The sequence below is a fragment of the Ostrea edulis genome, chromosome 7 (genome assembly GCF_947568905.1).
Source record: "Ostrea edulis chromosome 7, xbOstEdul1.1, whole genome shotgun sequence".
NCBI classification, from domain to species: Eukaryota; Metazoa; Mollusca; class Bivalvia; order Ostreida; family Ostreidae; genus Ostrea; species Ostrea edulis.
This window is the reverse complement of record NC_079170.1, coordinates 30054949-30080147: the sequence shown is the minus strand read 5'-3', so window position 1 is coordinate 30080147 and position 25199 is coordinate 30054949. Positions and strand designations below refer to the sequence as shown.

Sequence of the window (25199 nt, the reverse complement as noted above, 5' to 3'; positions counted from 1 at the left end):
GGGAAATTTTTTTAAGTCCAATTATAATACAAAATTAAAACATATAAAATCAAAGATTTGGATTAAAAATGACTAAGTTAAAAAAAAATACAATTATAATACAGTGAAAAATCACTGAAATTTTTTAAGTCCAATTATAATACAAAATTAATACATATAAATTCAAAGATTTGGATTAAAAATGACAGTTTTTAAAAAAATACAATTTTAATACAGTGAAAATGACTAAGTTTAATTTTGATACAAAAACAATATGCTTGAAAAAAAACTAAGTCCCTAAAAATACAAAAATAATATATTGAAAATAATCTAAGTCCAAAATGATACAAAAATAATACCCTTTAAAAAATCAAAGTCAGAATTTAATATAAAAATGAGTTACCCATTTTTTTTTGTGATACAAAAATAATATATTTTTTCTGTATTATTTCAAAAAAGTACAAAAATGACTGTATTAATAATATATTAAAAATATACTTTTATGTATTATTTTTCCATATGGGGTATTATGTATCATGAGTGGGTTTTTAATTCAAATGGATAATCATTAGATGTGTCTGACATAATGCTTAATACAATATTAGAATAGCATTTGGAATTTGCCCATGCAACATACCCAATAAGTTATAATTAGCCTACATGTACGTTAGAATATTATGACTGGCAAGGCGTATTTAGACATGTATTTAGATACGCATTGTAGCCACCACAGTATATGCACACCAATTAAAAGGGATAATTCATATCATAAACCATCTATGATAAAAAAGAATATGTGATTGAACTTTGCCATGTGTTACATTAATTGCGTTGATATCATTGTGTATCTATATCAAACATAAAATTGGAATCGGAAATATCTGTGTCGAATATTCCAATTCTCTGATTACACACTATCTTCTTCAATGCAAACTACTAGAGTCTTATAAAATTTAATATGCTGTACATATGCATATTATTTATTCATTAAACTTGTATATATGAACACCATCAATGTCGAAATTTGTATTACAGATGAACGCGGGAAATGGTTAAACGTTAAATCTAATAGTCTGCTCATTTACCAACCAAGTCGAAATTTTCCTCATTACTGACTTTCAACATGATTAATTTGTACACAAAATATCTTTGTGGTTGTTGCATGTGCTCTATCTTTAAAATGGTTTCAAAGGCATAAAACACGGCTAATTTCGGCGATTTCGGTAAATCATGTCAATCGGAGAGAAGGAAAATGACGTCACAGAACATATTACGTCACTAATTTTCACATGTATCATCAGGTCCAATGCCCTAGTGCATAATCATAATGATTAATCCAAGTGAAACCACATTTTAAATTTATCTTAATTTTGTGGCGAAATTTGGGCCTTAATGTACCTTGCTCTTTATCAATTAAGTTGAATTGGCCTTACAAATCCATCATTTTCATATGCACGTCAAAGACGGGACGTATTATGGTATGGCATCTTCTGTCCATCTGGACCTTGTAGGCAAAATACAAAAACAACCATAAGCTGCAGGATCTTATAATGTGGTACATTTAATCACCATGATGAGAGGGGGATGTTTTTCAAGGTCAAAGGTCAATGTACATGTAGTATCAGTTAATAGGAAAACCTTGTAGGCAGAATATAGACCGAACCATTGGGGCTAGGACCATCAAACTTGGTACACATACTCCTGATGCCTTTTGTTCGTCAGGGTCATAGTATCACTTGGTAGGAAAACCCTGTAGGCAGGATAGAGACTGAACCATTGGGGCTAGGATCATCAAACTTGGTTCACATGCACCTTATGCCAAGTGGAGGATGCCTATTGTTTCTCAAAGTCAAAGGTCAAGGTTGTAGTATCACTTAGTAGAAAAACCTTGATTTGTTACAGATACAGATATTGCCCTTAGATTTAGTCACAAGCATCCTTTCGTAGGAATATAAAATCAGTTTGCATTTCAGCTGGTTGGTGCACCATTACCTACTTTAAGGGTAAAAGTAGGTCAACAGTTTTCCAGAATTTTGTTTTCATTATGAATATAGGTTTGTTCTGGTCCGGGTTTTTTTTGTTGTTGAGTTGTGGCCCTTTGATTTAGAAAAAGATCAAGTTCAAATTTTGGTGTGTTTTTAGCTCACCTGAACAGAAGGTTCAAGTGAGCTTTTCTGATCGCTTTTTGTCCGTCATCTGTCTGTCCGTCCGTCTGTCTGTTAAACTTTTCACATTTTTTACTTCTTCTCCAGAACCACTGGGCCAATTTCAACCAAACATGACCAAAAGCATCCTTGGGTGAAGGGCTTTCAAGTTTGTTCAAATGAAGGGCCATGTCCCTTTCAAAGGGGAGATAATCGCAGAAATAGGGTGGGGTCATTTAAAACTCTTCTTCTCAAGAACCACTGGGCCAGAAGAGCTGAAATTTACCTGAAAGCTTCTTGACATATTGCAGATTCAAGTTTGTTCAAATCATGGCCCCCGGTATTAGGATGGGGCTACAAGGGGGGATCAAAGTTTTACATACAAATATATCGGAAAAAATCTTCTTCTCAAGAACTACTAAGCCAGAAAAGCTGAGATTTACATGAAAGCTTCCAGACATAATGCAGATTCAAGTTTGTTCAAATCATGGGCCCCTGGGGTTGGATGGGGCTACAATAGGGGATCAAAGTTTTACCTACAAATATATAGGAAAAATCTTTAAAGATCTTCTTCTCAAGAACCACTGAGCCAGAAAAGTTGATTTTTACATGAAAACTTTCTGACATAGTGCAGATTCAAGTTTGTTCAAATCATGGCCCCCGGGGGTAGGATGGGGCCACAAGGGGGGATCAAAGTTTTACATACAAATATATAGGGAAAAACTTTAAAAATCTTCTTCTCAAGAACCACTAAGCCAGGAAAGCTGAGATTTACATGAAAGCTTCCTGACATAATGCAGATTCAAGTTTGTTCAAATCATGGGCTCCGGGGGTTGGATGGGGCCACAATAGGGGATCAAAGTTTTACATACAAATATATAGGAAAAATCTTCTTCTCAAGAACCACTGAGCCAGAAAAGCTGATTTTTACATGAAAACTCTCTGACATAGTGCAGATTCAAGTTTGTTCAAATCATGGCCCCCGGGGGGGTAGGATGGGGCCACAAGTGGGGGGGGGGTCAAAGTTTTACATACAAATATAGGAGAAAGCTTTAAAAATCTTCTTCTCAAGAACCATTGGGCCAAAGAAGTTGACATTTACATGAAAGCTTTCTGACATAGTGTAGATTCAAGTTTGCAAAGAGTAGTTTGGGCCATAAAAGGGACTAAGGTTTTACCTGCAAATATATATGGAAAGTCTTCAGATATGGGCCAAGATGACTCAGGTGAGCGATGTGGCCCATGGGCCTCTTGTTTTTTTTTCTGATGAATTCGTAGGAACTATGGAATTTTGAATCTGTCATATATGGCTTTTATTTAATGGGACCTGGTTAGTCTTGTGCATAAACTGTTTAAGTATGATAATTCATACAGAATATAATTCTTTGTTTAATCCACAGGGGCTAAGCCCATTTTGGCCCGAACTCAGTGATACCATAAATATGGAAAGGGATCTAATTCTGACATAGATAAAAAACTAACCACTGGCCTCAAATGCCTAAAAATTCTTAAACTAGGTACGCTCTGTGTGATTTGTCGATTTACTTGCATGCCAAATTTCAAGCCACAGGTTCTTAAAATAGCAAAGATATCTGTCATTGTTCTCTCGATTACACTTGTTTATTATGCCCCCCTTTGAAAAAGAGGGGGCATATTGTTTTGCACCTGTCGGTCGGTCGGTCTGTAGACCACGTGTTGTCCGCTCAATATCTTGAGAACCATTCACTTGATGATAATGATATTTCATATGTGGGTTAGTTATGAGTAGAAGAGGATCCCTATTGTTTTTCAGGTCCAAAGGTCAAGGGTCAATCTACTCTGGACATAGGAATATAATGTCCGCTCAATATCTTGAGAACCCTTTGCTTGAAAGACATCAAACTTGGCACACTGGTACATCCTAAGGAGTAGATGACCCCTATTGATTTTGAGGTCAAGGGTCAAACTGGGCATAGGAATATACTGACCATTCAATGTGTAGAGAACCCTTTGCTTGACAGACATCAAACTTGGTACGCCAGTACATCTTCAGAAGAAGATGACCCCCATTGATTTTGAGGTCACATGATCAAAGGTCAAGGGTCAAACTAGACATAGGAATATACTGTCCGCTCAATATCTTTAGAACCCTTTGCTTGACAGACATCAAACTTGGTACACTGGTACGTCTTCAAGAGAAGATGACCCCTATTGATTTTGAGGTCACATGGTTAAAGGTCAAGGGTCAAACTGGACTTAAGAATATAATGTCTGCTCAATATCTTGAGAACCCTTTGCTTGACAGACATCAAACTTAGTACACTGGTATATCTTCAGGGGAAGATGACTCCTATTGATTTTGAGGTCACATGATCAAAGGTCAAGGGTCAAACTAGACATGGAAATATACTGTCCGCTCAATATCTTGAGAACCCTTTGCTTGACAGACATCAAACTTGGTACACTGGTATGTCTTCAAGAGAAGATGACCCCTATTGATTTTGAAGTCACATGGTCAAAGGTCAAGGGTCAAACTGGACATAGGAATATGCTGTCTGCTCAATATCTTGAGAACCCTTTGCTTGACAGACATCAAACTTGGTACACTGGTACGTCTCTAGGAGAAGATAACCCCTAGTGATTTTGAGGTCACATGGTCAAACGTCAAGAGTCAACCTGGACATAGGAATATACTGTCCGCTCAATATCTTGAGAACCCTTTACTTGACAAACATCAAACCTGGTACACTGGTACGTCTTCAGGAGAAGATGACCCCTATTGATTTTGAAGTCACATGGTCAAGGTCAAGGGTCAAACTGGACATAAGAATATACTGTCCGTTCAATATCTTGAGAGCCCTTTGCTTGACAGACATCAAACTTGGTACACTGGTACATCTTCAGGAGAAGATGATCCCTATTGATTTTGATTTCACATGTTTGAAGGTCAAGGGTCAACCTGGACATTGGAATATACTGTCCGCTCAATATCTTGAGAACCCTTTGCTTGACAGACATCAAACTAAGTACAGTGGTGTATATTCAGGAGGAGATGACTCCTATTGATTTTGAGGTCACATGGTCAAAGGTCAAACTGAACATAGTAATATACTGTCCACTCAATATCTTGATAACCTTTTTGCTTGACGGACATCAAACTTAGTACACTGGTACATTTTCAGGAGAAGACGACCCATATTGATTTTGAGGTCAAAAGTCAATTGTTGAACTGGACATAGTAATATCTTGTTTCCTATATTTTAAGAATTGATTGCTTGATTAACACCAAACTTGGTACACTGGTACAGCATAAGGAGTAGATGACTCCTATTGATTTTTAGGTCACATGGTCAATCACTCTTGACATAGGAAGATATTGTCTGCTCAATAATTTGAATTGGTGATACTACTATCAATTAAATGATGCATGTGTATAACTATTTCCAATTTTGCACCATGGAGGGCATATATCTTTTACAAGCATCTCTTGGTTTAATATTTCTTTTCACATTACTTTGAATGAATTTCATGTTCTTTTCATTGTATCCAATGTATAAATTGTTTAGTGTCTTCGCTGAATACACCTTTATTGCTCTTGGAAAAAGATTGAACATGGTGATGACCCATATTGTTATTTAGGTCACATGGTCAATTCACTCTTGACATAGGAAGATATTGTCTGCTCAATATTTTGAATTGATGATACTACTATCAATCAAATGATGTGTGTGTGTATAACCCTTTTCAATTTTGCACCATGGGGGGGCATATGTGTTTTACAAACATCTCTTGTTCTTACTAGGACATTTACTGGTCCAGGTCACGGAGTCATTTCTCACCTATAACAGCAGCGAAATTCAGACTAGTGTGGAAGATTTTGGACCTATCAATTAAAATTTCACATCAATTATACACGACTTGTTTTTTCCTCAGCATTATCAACTGTTGACAAGATCTGCCATTTTAATGAAAGCACTAAATACCCGATATACTTAAAATCTCAAATACTTTAAAATTGATCAAAACATATCTTGTGATATTGCACCTAGAGAGGGAAATTGAACATTATTTGTTGGCTTTCTTAATTGTTTCTTTTTGTTTATCTTATTTCATTTAGATTAATTGTACCCATTTTCCCCTTCTTTAAAGTTTTAGATATTTCGGGTCTTTAGTGCGTTTCTCAAAATGGCAGTTAGAGTCAGGAGTTGATGTTTTGTTAAATAAGCGACCCAGATACAGCGAACATAGAGAACTTTATTAAGGTATGAGTAAGTAAGTAGCGTATAATTGATGTGAAATTTTAATGGACAGGTCCGAATTTCGCTGCTGTTATAGGTGAGAAATGACTCCGTTACCTGGACCAGTAAATGTCCTAGTAAGAATAAACAAGTGAAATCGAGAGAACGGTGATGTATATCTTTTGTTATTTTAAGAACCTGTGATTTGAAATTTGGCATGCAAGTAGTTAAAACATTAGTCTATGCAAGTAAAACGACAAATTACGCAGAGCGTACCTAGTTTAATTTTTTTTTTTAGGCATTTGAAAGGAGTGGTTAGTTTTTTACCTGAGTCAGACTCCTTTTTAGCTCACCTGAGCTAAAAGCTCAAGTGAGCTTTTCTGATCACCCGTATTCCGGTGTCTGTCCGTCTGTAAACTTTTAACATTTTTGACTTCTTCTCAAAAACCACTGGGCCAATTTCAACCAAAGTTGTCTCAAAGCATCCTCAGGTAAAGGGAATTCTAAATTGTTAAAATAAAGGGCCAGGCCACCTTCCAAGGGGAGATAATCAAGAAAAGGTAAAAATAGAGTAAGGTCATTAAAAAATCTTCTTCTCAAGAACCACTGAGCCAGAAAAGCTGATATTTATATGAAAGCTTCCTGATATAGTGCAGATTCTAAATTGTTAAAATCCTGGCCCCCGGGGGTCGGATGGGGCCACAATAGGGGATCAAAGTTTTACATACAAATATTTAGGAAATATCTTTTTCTCAAGAACCACTGAGCCAGAAAAGCTGAGATTTATATGAAAGGTTCCTGATATAGTGCAGATTCTAAATTGTTAAAATCCTGGCCCCTGGGGGTCGGATGGGGCCACAATAAGGGATCAAAGTTTTACATACAAATATATAGGGAAAATCTTTAAAAATCTTCTTCTCAAGAACCACTGAGCCAGAAAAGCTGATATTTACATGAAAGCTTCCTGATATAGTGCAGATTCAAGTTTGTTAAAACGATGGCCCCCGGGGATCGGATGGGGCCACAAGGGGAACCAAAGTTTTACATAAAAATATATAGGAAAAATCTTTAAAAATCTTCTTCTCAAGAACCACTAAGCCAGAAAAGCTGAGATTTACATGAAAGCTTTCTGACATAGTGCAGATTCAAGTTTGTTAAAATCCTGGCCCCTGGGGGTTGGATGGGGCCACAAGGGGGATTAAAGTTTTACATACAAATATATAGGAAAAATCTTTAAAAATCTTCTTCTCAAGAACCACTGAGCCAGAAAAGCTGATATTTACATGAAAGCTTCCTGATATAGTGCAGATTCAAGTTTGTCAAAACGATGGCCCCCGGGGGTCGGATGGGGCCACAATAGGGGATCAAAGTTTTACATACAAATATATAGAGAAAATCTTTAAAAATCTTCTTCTCAAGAACCACTGAGCCAGAAAAACTTATATTTACATGAAGGCTTTCTGACAATGCAGATTCAAGTTTGTTAAAATCCTGGCTCCCGGGGGTCGGATGGGGCCACAATAGGGGATCAAAGTTTTACATACAAATATATAGGGAAAATCTTTAAAAATCTTCTTCTCAAGAACCACTGAGCCAGAAAAACTGATATTTACATGAAAGCTTTCTGACATAGTACAAATTCAAGTTTGTTCAAATCATGGCCCCTGGGGGTAAGATGGGGCCACAAGGGGGGATCAAAGTTTTACATACAAATATATAGGAAAAATCTTTAGAAATCTTCTTCTCAAGAACCATTGGGCCAAAGAAGTTCACATTTACATGAAAGCTTTCTGACATAGTGTAGATTCAAGTTTGCAAAAACCATGGCCTCCAGGGGTAGGTTGGGGCCATAATAGGGACTACGGTTTTACATACAAATATATATGGAAAGTCTTCTGATATGGACCAAGGTGACTCAGGTGAGCGATGTGGCCCATGGGCCTCTTGTTATATTTATGGTGTCACAGAGTTCGGGCCCAAAACGGGCTTAGCCCCCGTAGTTTAATCATCATCCATGCCTGTGTGAGAATACGAGTAAAACTTGCTAAACACTTTTTAAGAAAAAATATTTGAAATGGGGCTGTGTATGTAGCGTTAATTATGATTCAGGTTAAATTGATGTCGGTGCATCATAATAAACAAACGTGTTTCATCTGTTGCCCATCTTGTTGTAGATGTAACTGCTGAAAATGTTTCTCCTATTGGGATAACGCTTGAGCATTCAGCTGGAAAACTACTTAATGAACCTGCAAGACCAGGGGGCTCTAATGCTCCGAAGCAGAAAAGTTCAAAAAAGCTCAAACCTAGTCGTAAGGAAGAAACACGAGTGTCTGTTTTGAAAGATTTCAAAAATCAAAGGCTTGCGAAGAAAAAAGGATCAGCAAATGAAGAAAAGACAACACAGACGACTAAGAAGAAGAACCCTATTAGAGTGGCTAATTTCTCTGAAGAGACAAAAGACGAATTCAGAAATATCATTCCACTTTTGTCCAAAAAAATTCATAACGACAAGAGAAACACAGTGGACATTTTGGACTTTGCTGGTGAAAGTGATTACTATTCTTCACATCAAATCTTTTTGCGTGCACAATGCGGATACATTTTGGTGCTGAATATGGCAGAAGATTTGGATTCAAGTCCCCCGAGAACTATTTCACACAGTATGATGTATAAAGAATGGACGAACAGAGGCAAGTATTGATCTTTTTTAAAGATATCAGTACATTTTTCAAATGTGTAATTCATAATAATGAACAATGAGAATATTTGGGTCAAGTGACAGTTGATTTGTCAAGAGAAATCAATCATGTGATACTCAATGATATAACCACATTCATCAGGAAATGGAAAAAATCCTTCTAATGAAGTTATATATTTTTATGGTCTCTCAACTACAATTACCAGTTCATTTGATCATTCCTTAATTGCAGATAAAATTATAAAGCAAGACATGTCAGGATTAGACGTCAGAAGTTTCTTATGACTAGAATGTCATTAGTTTTTAGCTCTCCTGGCCTGAAAGCTCAAGTGAGCTTTTCTGATCATCCGTCTGTAAACTTTTTATGCCCCCCTTTGAAAAAGAGGGGGCATATTGTTTTGCAACTGTCGGTCGGTCTGTAGACCATGTGTTGTCCGCTCAATATCTTGAGAACCATTCACTTGATGATAATGATATTTCATATGTGGGTTGGTTATGAGTAGAAGAGGACCCCTATTGTTTTTCAGGTCCAAAGGTCAAGGGTCAATTTACTCTGGACATAGGAATATAATGTCCGCTCAGTATCTTGAGAACCTTTTGCTTGAAAGACATCAAACTTTGCACACTGGTACATCCTAAGAAGTAGATGACCCCTATTGATTTTGAGGTCAAGGTCAAGGGTCAAACTGGGCATAGGAATATACTGACCATTCAATGTGTAGAGAACCCTTTGCTTGACAGACATCAAAACTTGGTACACCAGTACATCTTCAAAAGAAGATGACCCCTATTGATTTTGAGGTGACATGGTCAAGGGTCAAACTGGACATAGGAATATACTGTCCGTTCAATATCTTGAAAACCCTTTGCTTGACAGACATCAAACGTGTTACACTGGTACATCTTCAGGAGAAGACGACCCCTATCGATTTTCAGATCACATGGTCAAAGGTCAAGGGTCAAACTGGACATTGGAATATACTGTCTGCTTGATATCTTGAGAACCCTTTGCTTGACAGACATTAAACTTGGTACACTGGTACATCTTCAGGAGTTGATGGGTCGACCCCTATTGATTTTTAGGTCACATGGTCAATCCACTCTTGACATAGGAAGATATTGTCTGCTCAATATTTTGAATTGATGATACTCTCAATTAAATGAGGTGTGTGTGTATAACCCTTTCCAATTTTGCACCATGGGGGGCATATGTGTTTTACAAACATCTCTTGTTACATTTTCGACTTCTTCTCGAGAACCATTGGGCCAATTTCCACCAAACTTGGCAAAAAATATCTTAAGGTGAATGGGATTCAAGTTTGTTCAAACGAAGGGCAACACCTTTCTCCAATGGGAGATAATAGCGAAAGTACACTGAAATTTTTTGAAAAATCTTCCTCCTCAGAACAAACAGGCTAATTTCAACCAAACTTTGCACAAAGCATCCCTAGGTGAAGGGGATTCAAATTTGTTTAAATAAAGGGCCTCTTCAAGGGGAGACATCATGAAAATGCAAAAATAGGGTGGGGTGATTTAAAAATCTTCAAGAACCACCGAGCCATAAAAGTGTAAATTTACATGAAAGCTCAGGGTTTTACCCAGCATTTAGATGTTACTACCCATTTTAAATTTAAGGGGAATTTTTAAGAATGCAGTCATTGAGCTTCCAGGGGATGGTGGTGGGGGACATCCATGGAATATAATATCCACAGATCATTACAGCCATATAAATTGATTGATTATTCATTTTATCTATATTGTAAGTCTGACAATAATTATTATAGAAAATGACTTGGAATATATAAAAAAAATGATTTTTGTTGAAAATTCTCATACAATTTTGTCAAGTTTCTACAAATGAAGGGGAATTTTTTATCTATGGAAGGGGAAATATCCATTTGTTGCCAAAGGGGAAAGGTAACTTTTACTGGTAGTAAAAACAACCTAGATAAATCCCTGAAGCTTACCAACATAGTGCAGATTCAACATGTTCAAGTCTGTTGAAATTATGACCCCCATGGTTAAGGTGGGGTCACCATAGGAAATCAAAGTTTTACATGCAAATATATTATAGGCAAAATAGCCAAAGATCTTCTCAAGAACCACTGGGCCAGAAAAGTACTAATTTACAGGACAGCTTTCTGACATGCATGTAGTGCAGATTTAAGTTTTTCAAATCATGCCCTCCAGGAGTAAGGTGCATAGGCTACAATGGGGTATCAATTTTTTACGTTTATTAACATGGATTAGTGCACAGAAACATGTAACAAACAGACCCTGAAGTGTACTACTACACCACTTGAACCATTCCTTTCTCGATTAAAACTGTTTTGTTCCCGCATCAATTCCTTCTGTTCAAACCGTTCAGAGTTTCTTTCCCAGACTAAAGCATTCCGAATTTCCGTTCTAATCTAAAACTGTTCGTTTCCGCAAAGTCATTCGGAACTCGCACATCAGTCAGTCATTGTAAGTCAACACAGTGCTTGTTTGAGGGGGAAGAAAGCTATATAATAATATTGCTTTTGGTTCAACACAATACTTTGAAGTTGTACATTGCTGGACTTTCCATAGTTCAAATCCGTAAAAGGTTGATACAGACAAATTACCAATTCACTGCAACACAGTAGAGCATATTTTTATTTTGAGGTAAACGGGAAATTAACTCTCACCAAAGATTGTATACTGAAACCAACTTACTGAAGAAGAAAATGTGAATTCAAAATGGATTTTTTTCGTTTGACATGTTTTTAGCTCACCTGAGCTTAAAGATCAAGTGAGCTATTCTGATCACTGGTTGTCCTTCTGTCTGTAAACTTTTCACATTTTCATCTTTTCTAGAAACACTGGGCCAATTTCAGTCAAACATGGTACATATCATCCATGGAGATTCAAGATTGTTGAAACGAAAGGCCATTCCCCCTTCAAAGAGGAGATAATCGTGAAAATGCAAATATAACTTGGGGTTATTTAAAAATCTTCTCAAGAACCACTAGGCCAGAAAAGTTCAAATTTACATGAAAGCTTCCTGACATAGTGCAGATTAAAGTTTGTTCAAATCATGGCCCATGGAGTTAGATGGGGTCACAATGGGGGATCAAAGTTTTACATGCAATAACATACTATTAGGGAAAATATTTTTAATTAAAATATTCTCAAAAACCATTGGGTCAGCATCGTCACAAGCCACGCTTACTCTCTCCATTTACACTACGTCAAATGCCATGGCTGTATGATAAAAAAAATCCTCAACTTCATGAATATTTATGTTCATAAGTCGACCAATTGGTGAGCTTCCATAATTTTTGTTTTGGGTGGAAAGAAAGTCATTTGGAGATTGCGTGCTCCTTGCAGAATAATCCAAGGATTGAGAACAAACTGGACACTTTTTAGCTGTTGTAACAAATGGACGCTTCTTTGTTGATTTCACCAGTGTAATATTAATTTACCATGATACAATATGCGTAACCACACCACTCTCTTTAGATAATTGTCTGATCAACTATAGTTTTTCAGATTTCAACACATCCACTTTACCCCAAATTTCCTCATCAAGTTTGAGAATACGATTAAGTTTATTAACACAGAATTTACAAGCGTAACCACTGCTGTTAATGCGAATTTCATTCTTATAAACTTTACTTGCTTCTGTAGTAATTAGGGCTATACAAATCATGGATATCAGCTCAGTGGTTAGAGCACCTGACCACTAATGTAGGGGTCCCGGGTTCAATTCCTGGTCCAGCTAAAGATTTTCTCATATTTCCTATATATTCTAAACTTATATATACAGGGATCTGTAGCCTTTTTTTATCCGTTATTACTTGTAAACGAATACTGCACGTTTTAGTTGTGGGCGCAGTCATTAACATATCGGAAATCTGTTAGTATTTATTACATCATTTTATACACATTCATGAAAATCGAGGTTTTCGCTGATTATGCAGACACAGTTTGAGGTAGGTTAGATACATGTACTACCGGACTCGGTAACCCGTTACCGTGGCTAGTGACAATGCTGGACCAGTAAAGTTCAACCTTATATGAAAGCTTCTTAACATAGTGCAGATTCAAGTTTGTGAAAATCATCTCCCCCAGGGGTAGGTTTGGGCGACTAGTGATCAAAGTTTTTCATGCAAAGGTACAGGGACAATCTTTAGATATGATCCAAGGTGACTCAAGTTTAAAATGAAAAGTTTTCTACTGATTACATTAGATATAATGATGCAAATCATGCCATTTGGAATTTAAGGCATTTATAACTGTATGTATTTATTCACTTCCATCCCCCTTCCTTCCATTTTAAAATATTCATAATTTTGAATAAATTAAACTTTAATCAAGGCAAGGAATTTCTCTCTCCTGCAATGTCTCAAATGCAGAATTTTAAATTGGGGCCAAACCCTTCATTCCCATCTTGGCCCAAAGCGTTTCGATCTTAATGAGAACCGTTCGTTGCCTGTCTCGCATCGTCGGAAACCCACGGTCAGTTGCACTTCTTTTACTTCCCATGGGACACAATGCCGAGAACTATTTACCGTTCGTTCACGGCTCTACTGGTGTAGTAGTACGCTTCAGTTTCTGTATGTGTAATTGTCTTATGACAGGAAATTGCTATCTATGATTTAGTTTTTTGTTTTTATTTTCAGATTTTATAAACTACTGGCTCAGTTCAATTGAAACCTTTTCTCCATCGGCTCCTGTCATATTGGTTGCAACCCATGCTGAAAGAAAGACATCACGGGTATGGTTGTTTGAATATTTCCAATTAAAAATGGTTCCAGTCCGTTTAACATGGTTGTGTATGTTGTTATAGTATAGATAAAACATTCATTACTCCTTTTTAGGATATTGAAAAAATTTTTGTTGACGTCTGGAGTACACCAAAGGTTGAACAGCTGAAATGCCATCTAGACGAAGACAGAAAATTTACTGTAACTTTGAAGGAAGACAGAAATATTGAAAAATTAAAAACTTGTATGGTACAACAGACCAAGAAACTGGATACATGGGGACGTGTCATCCCTCGAAAATGGGCACTGTGTGAACAATGGCTAAATGGTTTGAAACAAAAACGGAAAGTTATTTCTCTTTGCGAACTAAAATCGTTACTAGACACAAATTCTTCAACCTTGCAGATGAGCCATCAAGATTTTCTGTGGATGTTGAAGTTTTTCCATGAAATCGGGGACATAATTCACTTTGATGAAAAGGATCTGAAGGATTTTGTCATACTTGATGTCAACTTTCTACTTGAGATATTTAAATGTCTTATAAACACAGATGTGGAAAGTCGTGGCAAAATTGCCAGAAAATTTGGGAAAGTATGGCAGGATTATGAAGTAGATGGCTTCCTCGAGGAGGAAATGTGTTTGGTATTGTTGAAAGAAGTACCTGATTTTAAAGCAGAAGAAAAAGACATTCTGTTTAAATATATGAATCAAATTGGTATTTTGGTCAATATCCCAAATGCTGGAGATGAAAAACTGTTGTATGTGCCTTCCATGAACACATTACCATTTCAACTGGAAGTCTTTGATGATTATAATAAATCCTCAGTAGTATGTTACGAGAGCAACTTCCTACCAGACATCATTTATCATCGCCTGGTGTCAGAAGCTATAACAACGGGCTATTTTGGGGAAATAGCATCTGACGGAAAAAGGTGTGTGTATCAAAATGCATGCATTTTTCAAAATGCAACACATTTTATACTTCTAGGACGGTGTAAGACCTCGATCCAAATTCAAATTGTATGTCAAGAAGTGGACATTGATAAATCCATTTCCATAAATGCTTTACGGAATCTATCGAAACTGATCAAGGAACTCCAATCTTCCTTTCATATGGATATCAAATTTTCTGTGGGATACTTGTGTGGTCAGTTTCGCTTCCTGAATGATTATGTTGATTTCGGGATGTCATCAGAAGAAGTGCAAGAGATGTGTGTGAAATCTTTCTGCAAGAAGTGTCCATTGAGGGACAAGCACATAATAGATCCACAACACCTGTTATCATTTTGGAAGGTAAATTGAGAAATGCATAATGTAAAACATGATATAGTTATATACCCATGATATTGCCAGAATGTGAAATTCGTGTTTGGGTCATAATCTTTGACAAAGCTGCATACTTGAAACAATGATAGTTCACTGCTTATAATATAACTCACCCAAGGTCATTTAGGCTAGGTCATGATAAATTTGTTAAATAGAGAAAGGTTAAAAATTTGTAATGGGCCCATCAATTTTTTGTTAAGTAACTGCAATAATTGAAGGAATCATTAAAATTTATTGACCTTTTCAAAAATGATAAACTCAGCTCAAAATTTGCCTATGAATTAATTACTGTATAAAACTATCAAGGTCACTCGTTTTTTCGTCCAATTGTATTTTTAGGATTGCTAAGTTTAGGTAATCATCGATTACAAAAAGGCAGTGATCTGTGTTGTGATCCTAGACTGAGATGATTTCATCAGTATTAAGGCCATGGAATAATCGCAAAATTCTTGTCCAAACTATAAACATACTTGATCCAAACTTTGTTTCTGTTCCGGTTGTGAAAAAGGCCAGTGTTGCTGGAATTGTTCCTTAGATAGTCTATAATGTTAGGATTTATTATCTGAGTATGATTGTAGAGGGATGGGGGTATCTAATTCTAGGATAAAAATCAATTTTTATGGGAATGTTGAGAATTGTGTTGGAATGTTTTTTAAATTAGTATGTCTTTTTGTTTATTTCAGGAAGATGAATATATTGAAGATGATTCTGCAAATGAAAACCAACATCATGGTAAGTATGTCACATTAAAAGTAAACCTAATGAAATGCACGCAATTCAATTATCTACATAAGTTTGATATAAATCATTTAGTAGCTCCAACTAATTAAATTTCATTATATTAATATTGTATACTATTTATCAGAATTTATGTGTGTAGCAAAACTCAGAAGTAATCTGTAATAGATCAATTTTATTGGTGTTTGAAATGCTAAACAGACAATGATAGAAGTCTCGGGGAAAAAAAGAGAAGGAAATTAAGTTCACCTAAGCAAAAAAAGTTACTTTCATATTTGTATATTGATATTTAGTATACTAATAGTAATAATGCATGTACACTATTTTTGATGAAATGATGTGGCAGTCTTATTTTGATAATAAGTTATACAGATTTTTCTCTTCTTCTAGACCTTTTTCTGAAGTTTGATTATGTATCGGAGAAGCTAACTGATAAACATGAAGTCAGACAACTTTGTATGCTGCTGCATGAAGGTCTGCCTGTGGAGAAGTTGACGCCATTTAAATGCCTAGTGAAATGGATGAATCAATATCCGGATACACAACATTTGGTCAAGCTGACAGAAGGTCTTGAGAACATTGGACGAAAGGATATTGTAGAAAATTTGCCTTATATTCATCGTGCAAAACACACTGGCAGTGTTGAAAATGTCACATTGTCAAATCAAAATATAAAAAAAGAAGAAGTAGAGTTTGTTGCAGAAAAGGCCTCAGCGGCATATTACAGAATGGGTATATTCTTGGGAATTTCACCGAATGCACTGGATGAAATTGAAATGGACAAGGACAGAGTCCGAGATAGGATGTCATCTGTTTTGAAAAGACGAAATTTCACAAGGCAGGAGATATGTGATGGGTTGAATTACATTCAGAGAAATGATGTAATTAAGAAATTGAAGGCAATACGGAAATGAAGCTACAAGTTGAAAAGACAATTATCTTGATGTCTAGACTATAATATTTATTGAATAGAATCAAAGTCTTATTTCAAATGACGCATAGACTACCAAGAGAACAAATGACAGTGAGAGGACTGCTATTTGCATATGTACATAATGTATAGATCTGTCTGTAATATACCGTTGCATGCTTGCCTATATTAACGAGTTTTTAAAAAAATAATGTATCATATTTTATTAATTTTTTCAATTATTGATAGAATTTTTATCATTTTCCCCATTCGGGAATGATAGTACTCCAGCGAGCTATTATTATGTATATCACCGGTGTGTATTATTTGGTGTGGGTTTCTTTTTTACCCCATTTCATTTTACTTTCGTCTTATTTCATTGTATTTTATTCAGTATTTTTATTGCAGAAATCTCGAGATATAACCTTGAGCCTATGGACTTTGACCAAGGCTTTTATTAGTAGGAGGCATTGATATGACATTAAAAAGCCATTTTTATATCGAACACTTTCGGCAGCATGTGTGCAATCACTGGTTAATTGATATATTTTTCCTGATTTATAACTACATGTATTTAAAATCATGTAGATAGGGGGGGGGGGTAAACAAAACTTTTATAATACTTTTATTATAAACTTTGATATCCAAGACAATGAATTACTTAGTCTGTATGACATTAAAGGTGTAACCTCAATTAGAATGACTGAGGTTTTAAAACGATGGAGAAATAGTGAATTAATTTTTAAATGGAAGTTTTAGATAAAATGGGATTTGAAATGAACTTGTTTACTAGGCTTAACATAATGACTAGACAAATCTCCTTAGAATATTTAATATGGTTTTGAACTAATATTCATGAAATAAACCTCCCAGAAAAAGAATTATTATTAATGTTATTGTTTTCGTAAAACTGTTATGAAGCAACAGCCGTATGTAGATAGTAATAGCCTTTGCAGGAGGTATGTACACTGTACTTGCAATTTTGTTTATGTGTTACGTCACTTTATAATGTCATGCAGAATAAACTTCAATGTCACAACACTTATAGTTTATACATTTTTAGGTCACCTGAGTAAACTATTGCAATCGGTTGTCATCGTGCGTTAACAATTGAACATTTTTAGGTCACCTGAGTAAACTCAGGTGACCTATTGCAATTGGTTTTTGTCCGTCGTGTGTTAACAATTGAACATTTTTAACTTTTTTCAAATTTGCTATGAAGAATCATTTGGACAACGGGGACACAAATTGTAAATTTCAGGACTCCAGCACCCCTGGGGCCCTAGGGGTGGGGCAAAAACTGTCCAAAATTGACCAATTTTTCAAAAATCTGCTTCTCAAGAACCACACACATGTAAGAAAAATTAAATGCATAGTGATGTAGATAGGAAGGCCTCTACCAAAATTGTAAATTTCATGATCCCCGGGGTAGGGGTTCTGAACCCAGGGCGGGGCCAAACTTGTTATGTAGTATTTATGTGTAAAACACTTAAATAACATTTTCTTTAGTGTTTTGATACTAAATGGATAGAGCAGGTAGTCTTACCAAAATTGTAGTAAATTTGATTTTCCCCAGAGTAAGGGTTTTGACCCCAGGGTGTGGCCAAACTTAGTATATAGTATTTATGTGTAAGTTTGCTGATACTGTATAAAATCTAAATGCATACTTAGGAATAGCAGAAAATGATTTACAAAAAATGGTGAATTTCACAACCCAGGATTATGACTTTAGGATGAGTCCAAATTAGTCATATATTTTGATGTTTTAATTTAATACACCTATTATTTAAAGCCTTTCATCAGTGTATGCACTTTTGAGGGCAGTGAAGTTTTAAGAACACATCTTGTTTTATACTGTTGCTGAACATTAAAATTTAGCTTGGATATTCAGAACAGGAAATTTTTTCTAGATTTCAAAGCCCATGGAAGTAGTGATACTTTTTCACTAGTATTCAGGTGACCGATAAGGCCTGTGGGCTTCTTGATAACTACCAGTCCAATTCTTTTCATATTTTGGTATGAAGTATCTTTTGGACAAGGGGAACAGGAATTGTAGCTTTCAGGTCTCCAGCACCCCTGGGGCCTTAGGGGTGGGGCAAAAACTGCCCAAAATTGATAAATTTTCAAAAATCTTGTCAAGAACCGCACATGTGTAAGAAAATCTAATTGCATGGTGATGGAGAGCAGGAAGGCCTCTACCAAAATTGGAAATTTCATGATCCCTGGGGTAGGGGTTCTGACAACAGGGAGGGGCCAAACTTGTTATTTAGTGTTTATGTGTAAAACACTTAAATATCATCTTCTTTAGTGCTGTTGATACTATATTGAAACTGAATAGATATTTAGAAAGAGCAGGTAGTCCTTTACCAAAATTGTAAATTTGATAATCCCAGGGGTAGAGGTTTTGGTATCAGGGTGGGGTCAAGATGGTCAGTTATTGAATGTGTGAACTATTGAATGTTTTTAACTTCTTGATAACTATCATTCCAATTCTTTTCATATTTGGTATGAAGAATCTTTGGAACAAGGGGGATATAAATTGTAAATTTCAGGATTCTTGGGGTGGGGCAAAAAATGCCCCAAATTGACTAATTTTTAAAAATCTTCTAAAGAACTAAATTTGATGATCACCGAAGTAAGAGTTCTGACCACAGGGTTGGGCAACACTTAGAATATAGTATTTATGTGTAAGTTTGCTAATGCTGTATAAAATCTAAATGCATACTTAGGAGTAGCAGAAAAGGATGTACAAAAACTGGTGAATTTCAATCAAAACCCAGGGTTATGACTTAAGGATGAGTTCAAATTAGTCATATGTTTTAATGTTAATACACCTATTATTTAAAACCTTTCATCAGTGTATGCACTTTTGGAGGCAGTGAAGTTTTAAGAACACAAATTGTTTTATACTGTTGCTGAACATTAGAATTTAGCTTAGGTATTCAGAACAGGAATTTTTTCTAGATTTCAAAGCCCATGGAAGTAGTGATACTTTTTCACTAGTATTCAGGTGAACGATAAGGCCTGTGGGCCTCTTGTTTATCAAAAGTAATAAATGGTTCCTATATTTACATGTAAGGATGGATTCTTCTCATTTATTGGACACGCTGAGATACATTATGTATGAGGGGGAAAGTATTGCAAGACCAGAGTTACACGTTATTTGAAGAAGCTATGGCTAGTCTATACTTGAATTTTTCAACACCTGAATATAGACTGAAATCTATGATTATGGATGTTGCCTATCACAGGCTCTTTAAACCAGCACGGGTCATGGATGATATTCCTTCCAAATCATGCCGCCAGTTCCTTAAGCTCAAATTTACAAAGGAATAGATGCCGTCAACATAAGCAACATTCTTCGTCATCAAAGGGTTCAGTCGTGTATTCTAACTTATTTCAAGATCAAGTCTACACCCTGCATTTCCTACAGCTATATTTCTACTATTGCATCCAAACTTTTTAATTATAAACAAACTTTGCAGTCCCTAGATATAGACCATCTTGTACGTAATCCACCAACTTGTTCTTGTTCTTCATCTTCTTTCAACTTAAGTCCACCTGGATATGTCATTACTGCTGATGTTGATATAGTTGAAAATGAGGACCTCAAATCACTTATTCTAAAAGGTCCTAAATACAGAGAACCTCGGTCTTTTAATTGGCGACAGAACTTCATCTCTATTATGAATACTGTCGAAGATTATGCCAGACGATAGGTTTATAAATATGAAAAAGAACTTGATACATTATCAGAATGGGTTAAAAGCACAAGAGGAATATTAAAGTCCCGCATTAGACATATTAAAACAAAAGTATATACTATATATCCTGTGTTTAGTAAACCAGAAGTGATAAAAGAATTAGATAGGTTACATGAGGAATATGTTTTGGTTCCAACTGACAATGCTAACAACATTGTCTTTGTTTGTAAGGCTCATTATTACAACTGTATTTTAAGCGAACTTGGCATTAATTCCACATTTGGTAAGCGTGCTTTTACTCCAACTGCCCTTTCAAAACGGGAAATTCTTCAAAACCATGCTTCAGTTTTAGACACATTTAATATCCCAGTCAATGGGTCGAATGAATATGAGTTGCCGAACCTAAATACTGGATTCCTAAACTACATAAAAACCCTTACAAACAAAGATACATTGGTGGATCCAGTAAGTGCTCTACCAAGCCCCTGTCTTTGCTCCTGACGAAAATATTAACAGCTGTGAAGGAGAAACTTCAAACTTACTGTTCGACTACATATGCCAGAAGTGGTGTTAATCAAATGTGGATTCTAAAAAAATCTAAAGAACTTTTAGTAAACTTGAAATCGCAAAACTTTTCCCACATCAATAACATTAAAACCTATGACTTTTCAACACTATACAGGACCATTCCTCGCGATGAATTAAAGAGTAGACTTTTTGACACCATAGACAGTTGCTTCTTCAACTTAAATGGAAAAAGGAAATAGTCATATCTAGTGATCAGTCATCCAAAAACTTACTTTGTTAACACCACTCTGATTCCACGCACAAGTATTCTGAAGTTGAAATAAAAAATATGCTAGAGTTCCTCATTGACAATATCTTCGTGGTCTTTAGTGATCGGGTCTTCCAACAGTTTGTTGGAATTCCCATGGGCACGAATTGTGCTCCTTTGTTAGTTGACCTGTTTCTATATTCATATGAAGCAGAATTTATTCAAAAACTTATACGAGAGAAGAAGAAATGACTTGCTGTGGCCTTCAATTCGACATTTAGATATATCGACGACGTTTTGTCTATTAAGGTTGTACTCTACATCGTCATAATGGCTGACTTCCTGTAAAAACATGGATGAAAAAATCGTTATCAGCAATATTTGACTTCCTTTTCCACTTATACCGACTGCTGAACTGTAGGTCGCAGGTTGGAGTCCAGCAGGGGTTTTAATTTATTTTTCAGATTACCTTCTTAAACTCTATTTTTTTGACAAAATAAAGTAAATTTGAAAATTTTCAACTTTAAAATATTGTACCTATTCTCCACTTTTCATCTACATCAAATTTCTCTGGTGTAGCATACCTCCTTAACAATGATAACTTTCATTCCTATGTCGATTCGATATATCCCTGTGAGCTCAAATAAAAGACACCACAGAGTCGTCCACTTCTGCTTAATACTTATATATTTATTGAAAGTAGATATTAACATCAAACTGATAACTCAACTGTATTACAAACGGGATGATTTCATTTTCTCCATCGTCAACTTCCCATATTTATGTAGCAATATTCCATTATATCAACTGATTCGATACGCAAGAGCTTGTTTTGCGTATAGTTGGTTTATAAATAAAGCTACTGACAAACAAGTTGATGGTACAGGGGTTTCAACAGTCTCGATTGAAGTCAGCATTTCGCAAATTCTACAGTCGTTATAACGATCTAGTTCGTCAATACAACCTATCATTGGGTCAAATGCTGTCTGACTTGTTTCATATAGATTGTTAAGCCGTTCTTGGCACACTGATTTTGACTATGGTTAACCCCGTTTACCTGATCAGGATATAGGGCTCACAGCTGGTGTGACCGGTCGACAGGGGATGCTTACTCCCCCAAAGCACCTGATCCCACCTCTGGTGAGTACAGGGGTCCGTGTTTGCCCAACTATCTATTTTGTATTGCTTGTAGGAGTTATGAGATTGATCACTGTTCATTATCTGTTCGTTATCTTCACCTTTTGTTAAGATCATATCACTGGAGGCGCAGGAGCATTTTCTGTAGTCTCATATGTGTAGACAGTAACGATTTCTGAAAGGGACTGGGGCACGATTTTCCGCCAACATTTTCTTTTTCACTTTTAATGATAAAAAATTACCGTGTACTGTGTTTAAAGGATTTCACATAAAAATTAAGGTTATACATTATCACAGAAACTAATTTTAGAGAGTTTATTATTTATTTTGTAAACAAGGATTGCGGTATATTATTGTTGACGAAATTTTCAAAAGAATCGATCTAAGTTTATTATATCTTTCACATTTCAAGGAATTTGGGGGTAAAATGTGTCATCTAAAAGTTAAAATTTGTGACTTCGCAAAATTAAGATGCTTTATATTACAAAATCAATATGTCACTTGTGTGTTTGTATACATAAAAAGACTCGAGTCATTGTTTACATAACATAGATTTAAGGCTAAAATATTGCTTTTATTCTTGCATTCAGAAGGTCAAAAGTTTGGCTGTCAACATTAACTGAGTTATATTTTAAATGTTTAATATCAAAAGTGAAAATATTTTTATCAAAAATCGTGAACGAGTCCCTTTAAAGATTTGCATCAAGTGTTTGTGGTCGTTGTAGACTATAACCCGTTTCCCAAATATGTTGTGATGAAATTTGGTGGGAGCGTGCACAATGGAGAACATTTCTTTTTCAATCTGAGCGTATCGCTTTTCTGTGTCAGTGAGTGCGCGAGATGAAAATGCGATTGACAAGTCATTCTGTACAAGAACTGCTCCGAGCCCATCTCTCGAGGCATCACATTGGATTTCAATGCTTTTGGCTGATATCATAGGATCTTAATGTTTGTGAGGAAATACGGATTTTTTTCAACAGCTCTACACTTGACTGCTGCTCGTGTTCCCATCTACATACTGTGTAGGATTTCAAAAGGCATCTGACTGGTGCATAGACCTGACTACTGATTGGGATGCCTAATAATCGTTTACTGTGGAATCATTAGAATTCGTGGTGACTCAATTTTCGTGGAATTCGTGGGTACCCCTCATCCACGAATTTATATATATATATATATATATATATATATATATATATATATATGTAAATTCGTGGATGAGTATAATACTCGTGGATGAGTAAACTCGTGGATGAGTATATAAACGTATATATATATATATATATATATATATATATATATATATATATATATATATATATATATATATACAGTTTTCTCCTAAACTAAACAAACTTTAATCAATACATATATGAAAAAATATGATTGTTAGACCTCTTAATTCATCAACTTTTATCATGTAAATGTTCATACTTATTTTGCCCAAGTCACCTTTCCCGAACTTTTGTATTATGACGTCATGTATCTATTTCCTCCTCGTAAAGACTATCATGACGTTATGACGTCACAATAGACGTCTCTAAGATAAACAACTTTGTATTCATTATTAATTTGTATTCACCTGAGGATGGATGTTAAAATCCAGAAAGCGCTAGTGATTTAAATATATTTTCGAACTGTATATTTTCCTGCTTTTTTATTGAATTATTTTGACTGTGTGATATCAACTCTTTCTATTTGGATTATATATATATATATATATATATATATATATATATATATATATTACAAATACAATATGTACATAAATCCACGAAATTACGTCCCCAGGAACCTGTAAAAAGTCAGCAATCCACGAAAATTGGCTTCAACGAATTTAAATGATTCTACAGTAACTCCCTCTTTGTCTGTGGCATCTTCTTTATTGCTCTGAACTTTTCTGGGCCTTGACGAACCAGTCGCGCCAGATAAACTTTTGAACGTTATTCGCTGTAAATGCAAGGCAATCTGTGACACTCGCCGTTGTACTTGCCTAAAACATGGACTGAACCAATCTACTTAAAATTAGACCTTTCATTTCGCTCTACGTTATCTGTTTGTCGCTCGTGAAATACGCATTTTCATTGGTTGAATTTTAATTATTAAAGGGTTATGACACGGGGCACCAGAACGTGACCTGAACGAGGTTGCGTTAGATCCTTTCACGAGCGACAAACATATAACGTAGAGCGAGATGAAAGGTCAAATTTTGATAAGATTGGGACTCAACTGTAGTGCAATTACCGTATTCAAATGATCACTAAAATAATTATCAGGCACGTAGCAACAATGGCTCTACCCCTCTTATCATTACATGCAAAAGTTAGTTATTTTTTACGAATAAACTGGTTGCCCTTCCTCCTTTTTTTTTTTTAAATAGCATTGCCGTGAACTGTAGTGGAAGTGTAAAATCTCACCGATGAATTGAACTGAGAAAATAACCCTTGTCACCTTCCCCGACGATTAAGGATTTAGAGTTTGGATTAAAATTAATTAAACGGTAGCGTCCTATGAGAGTGTTCAATGTCGTGAGAAAACTTAATTCCTCATCCAGCTTCATTTGAAGAAATCTTGACTTTGCATCAAGTACCGGAAAAAAAACTTTGGAGTGTGGAATGGCTGAAACAACATCGTTCATGGTTTTCATAGGATGATGTTCTCTTAGAATAACTTCATTCAGATTTTTCGGGTCTATGCATATGCGAACTATGTTATTTCATAGGCTGACAACCATAGAGCTGACCCTAAGTGTAGGTTTACTAACGCGGGTTATGAATCCATTCTCCTCCATTTCTCTCTGTGTTTCAGTGATCAATGGTCTAAGTGATGCAGGTTGTCTTC

The 25199-nt window shown here is 35.7% G+C and overlaps 1 protein-coding gene across 2 annotated transcripts; it reads left to right on the top strand.

Moving 5' to 3' along the window:
• Positions 1-12308: 12308 nt before the first annotated feature.
• Positions 12309-17783, top strand: LOC125654659 (uncharacterized). 2 transcript variants are annotated; one of them, XM_056143965.1, is made up of 5 exons: positions 12309-12469; positions 13685-13779; positions 13883-15061; positions 15778-15826; positions 16223-17783. In XM_056143965.1, exons 3-5 carry the CDS (start codon positions 14015-14017, stop codon positions 16744-16746), a joined length of 1620 nt encoding a protein of 539 aa, XP_055999940.1. In that variant the 5' UTR covers positions 12309-12469; positions 13685-13779; positions 13883-14014; the 3' UTR covers positions 16747-17783. The 2 variants fall into 2 exon arrangements, with proteins under 2 accessions (XP_055999940.1, XP_048740629.2); XM_048884672.2 differs by lacking the exon at positions 12309-12469 and having other exon boundaries at positions 12476-13779.
• Positions 17784-25199: the final 7416 nt, after the last annotated feature.